General features: G+C 42.2%; 1 protein-coding gene across 1 annotated transcript in view; it reads right to left on the minus strand.

Moving 5' to 3' along the window:
- Positions 1–3,070, minus strand: part of LOC119587933 (acetylcholinesterase-like) — a gene marked incomplete at its 5' end in the record, with an annotated part of 19,846 nt that overhangs the window by 598 nt on the left and 16,178 nt on the right. The window contains 1 exon segment of the mRNA XM_037936643.1: positions 1–2,087. Coding sequence (XP_037792571.1) covers positions 1,948–2,087 — 140 coding nt within the window.

Consider the following 3,070-nt stretch of genomic DNA (forward strand, 5'->3'; position numbering starts at 1 on the left):
GTGATTTAATCTTCATTTAGTCAATTTATTTCATCTTGTGTTGCCAACAAGTGACGTCGTTCTAAAGGGCTCCGGATGGTTCCTAGATTAAATCAAACATTAATGTCGCCGTCGGCATCAATGATGAACTATGATTATAACTGTTTCTTATATGACAATGATTATCTGAGATTATGAAGAATATCTTAGCAAATACAACGACAAAACCATGATCTTCGTGGGATCATAATAATAATCAGTCTTAGAGATTAGATAGAATGATAATAATGTCCATTTAAACACAAAAAAGTCAACAACGGGTGTGTTTCATGTGCAATTTACGCCAGCATCTGAGTTGAAGAGTAGTACTGTTTCTTCGTCTTCTGTTACAAGCTAGAATGAGAGCAAGCGGAGAGGAGCTCGTGTCTCTGTTCGTTAATAGAGGACCCCGAGCCCCGAACCATGCGCGTGAGGACCCGGCTAGCTGCTTGAGAGGCCTAGAATACACTCGGAGGACCAAGTGAAGAGACGGGCGCTAACACGAACCAGTAGAGAGGAAATCGTGGCTATTTCCCGCCAAAACGGCTACTTCTCGATCCCCCTTGGCAAACCTACGCCACAGACATTGGAATATAGCCATTTTGGCGGGATATAGTCTCAGCCGGCTATATCTTAAGTGGTCGAGCCTCGTCTCTTGAGATCTCCCAACTGTATCTCGCATCAGGCAGACAGGAGAGGCCACGATCGGATGGCTACTGAGGGCGACCCTGAGGCCTGCCTTCGGCGCGGCAGTCCCTGTTCCACCAGCGAGGTGTTCAGGGTAATATGTGTGATGAAGCAGCGTAGCGCACGTTATCTGGAAATATTCTAGAACTATTGGAGAGATATGTATGTTGTGTCTTTTCTCTAACCAGATATCATGATTAGCATTGTTGTCATCTGCTTTTGTCGTACTTTGAATACAGTATTTCTTTCCCAAAAGTGGTCCATAAGCGATGCGTTGATTGGCTGGGCTTCTACAAAACCCAGTTTATTGTGATCTCGCTGGGCAGCACAAGAGGAAGGAGCCCGAATGTAAGAGTTATGATGAAAGTAGCATAAAATGCAGTCTATCCTAAATCAAATATTATAACGCTTTTATACTGATTAAATTTCAATACTTACTACTCGGAAAGTCAGGTCGAGAAACGGGGTTAATAGGTAAGTCCAACTCGAGGGGAATGTCAATAAGGTCGATCATTCCCTAGGCGAGACTAAGGAAAGAAGGCCTTACTGCCACCCTCCGCGGGGGGCTAGTGAGAAGGTGACCCTCTGCGTGGCACAGGTAAGGTTGCCAAGAGGTTTCGTTTCCCCGCATGTGTCGCCATGCTTTCATTTGTCCCAGGGTCGTCTGCGGACAAAACCTTTTTTTTAAGATATCTATTCACGGAATTCCTGTAGCTTCTTTACCCTTTACTTCTTTCCTCCGTGACTTTGTATAAGCAAAACTTGGCGATGAACGTCATCTCGCCGAAATAAGACGCAACTGCATGCAACATATCGCAGCCAGCAACTTAAACTAACCGGTTACCTACTCCCTGTCACAAGATGTACGCACTTCCGTCGAAAGCCACCGCCTTTATCATGCGTCTTATTGATAAATGATTCGTCGTTATTTTCTTCTATTTTTAAAGTGTCAGCTCGATCTTGTTATTCTGTCTGTAATTGAACCAAACTCTCAGCGCGCTGCTACGGAATCTTCCCTATAAGATGCTCAGCTTCTGACTAATTAGCACTTCATCTACAGGCACGGCCACTCCGGGTTGCCGTCCCAGAAACATACTAAACGGCAGCAAAACGGCAACTCAATGTTGTTATTTCGTCGTCGTCTTGAAGATGTTGTCGACAGTCCGCCTTCGTCAAGAACGGCTGCTGGTACAAGTTGTGTGGTTGTTAGTGTGAGGTGGAGCGAGGGGGGCAGGGGGGTCCTCAGGGCCGGGTCATCGGGGAGTACACCAGCGCCAACAGGACGGGCGTGAGGAAGGCCGTCACGCCTACGCCCGTGCCGATCCGTGCCACGCCCGATGTCTTGCTGGGGCACTGCTCAGGTCCCTTCCTCGGCTTGTTGGCTGCGAAGGGAAATACCACACCATTTTATTGATTCGTTTACTTATCATTTAATATTTTTAGGGTAATTGAAAAAAAGCTGCACAAACAGCATATATATGCGTTTGTGCGTACAAATGTACACACTAAATGAACACATACGTCAGACTTTTCGGTTGGATGAAAGTACACCAAAGGGGGGAAAGGGGGAGGGGGAAAGAGAGGATTTTTGAAGGGGGAAATTTAGAAGTGCGAAAGATTGTGTGTAATGTGTGCGGCTCGGTTTTTCACTTGCAAAAACCATAAGATAAGAAACAACGATTGTGAAGTATTGTGAGATAAATGTATAGAGTCTCAAACTTTTACATAGATGTCTGAAAACAGGTCATTGCTGTACATGCAGGATTTACACAATCATTTTGCAGGTGAGATATACTGGATATAATGCTAGAAATGTAAGATCTAGAGCAGAAGCACTACAGGTTTCTAATCAGATAAAAAAAGGGTATATAAAATAGATAAATGTGTCATCATATATTAAGAAGATAATACCAGAAATCTTTATTAGCATCATCTAATACCAGATCAACTATAATACATCTATACTTTAATTGATGCAGGTAACCGATACCTTTGTACAAAAAGCATTTATATGAAGTAAATATACATCCATTTTTAATAGATTAATGAAACAACCTAATAAGAATTTATGTAACGATAACATAACGCCATATGATAGGTTCATAGATTTTGCGATCGTTTGTGACGTAAATTTCATTAGAAAGTCGTCGTTATTCTTAGGTTTCTGTGAGATAGAGATGATGTACCGGAATCAGTCTATTTAATAATTTCATTTAGTTAAAGAGAAGTCTAAAAGATATGTAATGCATTTAAAAAGCTGGAACGTGAAACGGTCAGGTTAAAATACGATCGTAGCGTGTGTCTATAGAATAATTAAATAAATAATTTATATAATCCTGCTTAGATTATCTATCAAATTTTAGGA

The sequence above is a fragment of the Penaeus monodon genome, chromosome 23 (assembly GCF_015228065.2).
Source record: "Penaeus monodon isolate SGIC_2016 chromosome 23, NSTDA_Pmon_1, whole genome shotgun sequence".
Classification (NCBI taxonomy): domain Eukaryota; kingdom Metazoa; phylum Arthropoda; class Malacostraca; order Decapoda; family Penaeidae; genus Penaeus; species Penaeus monodon.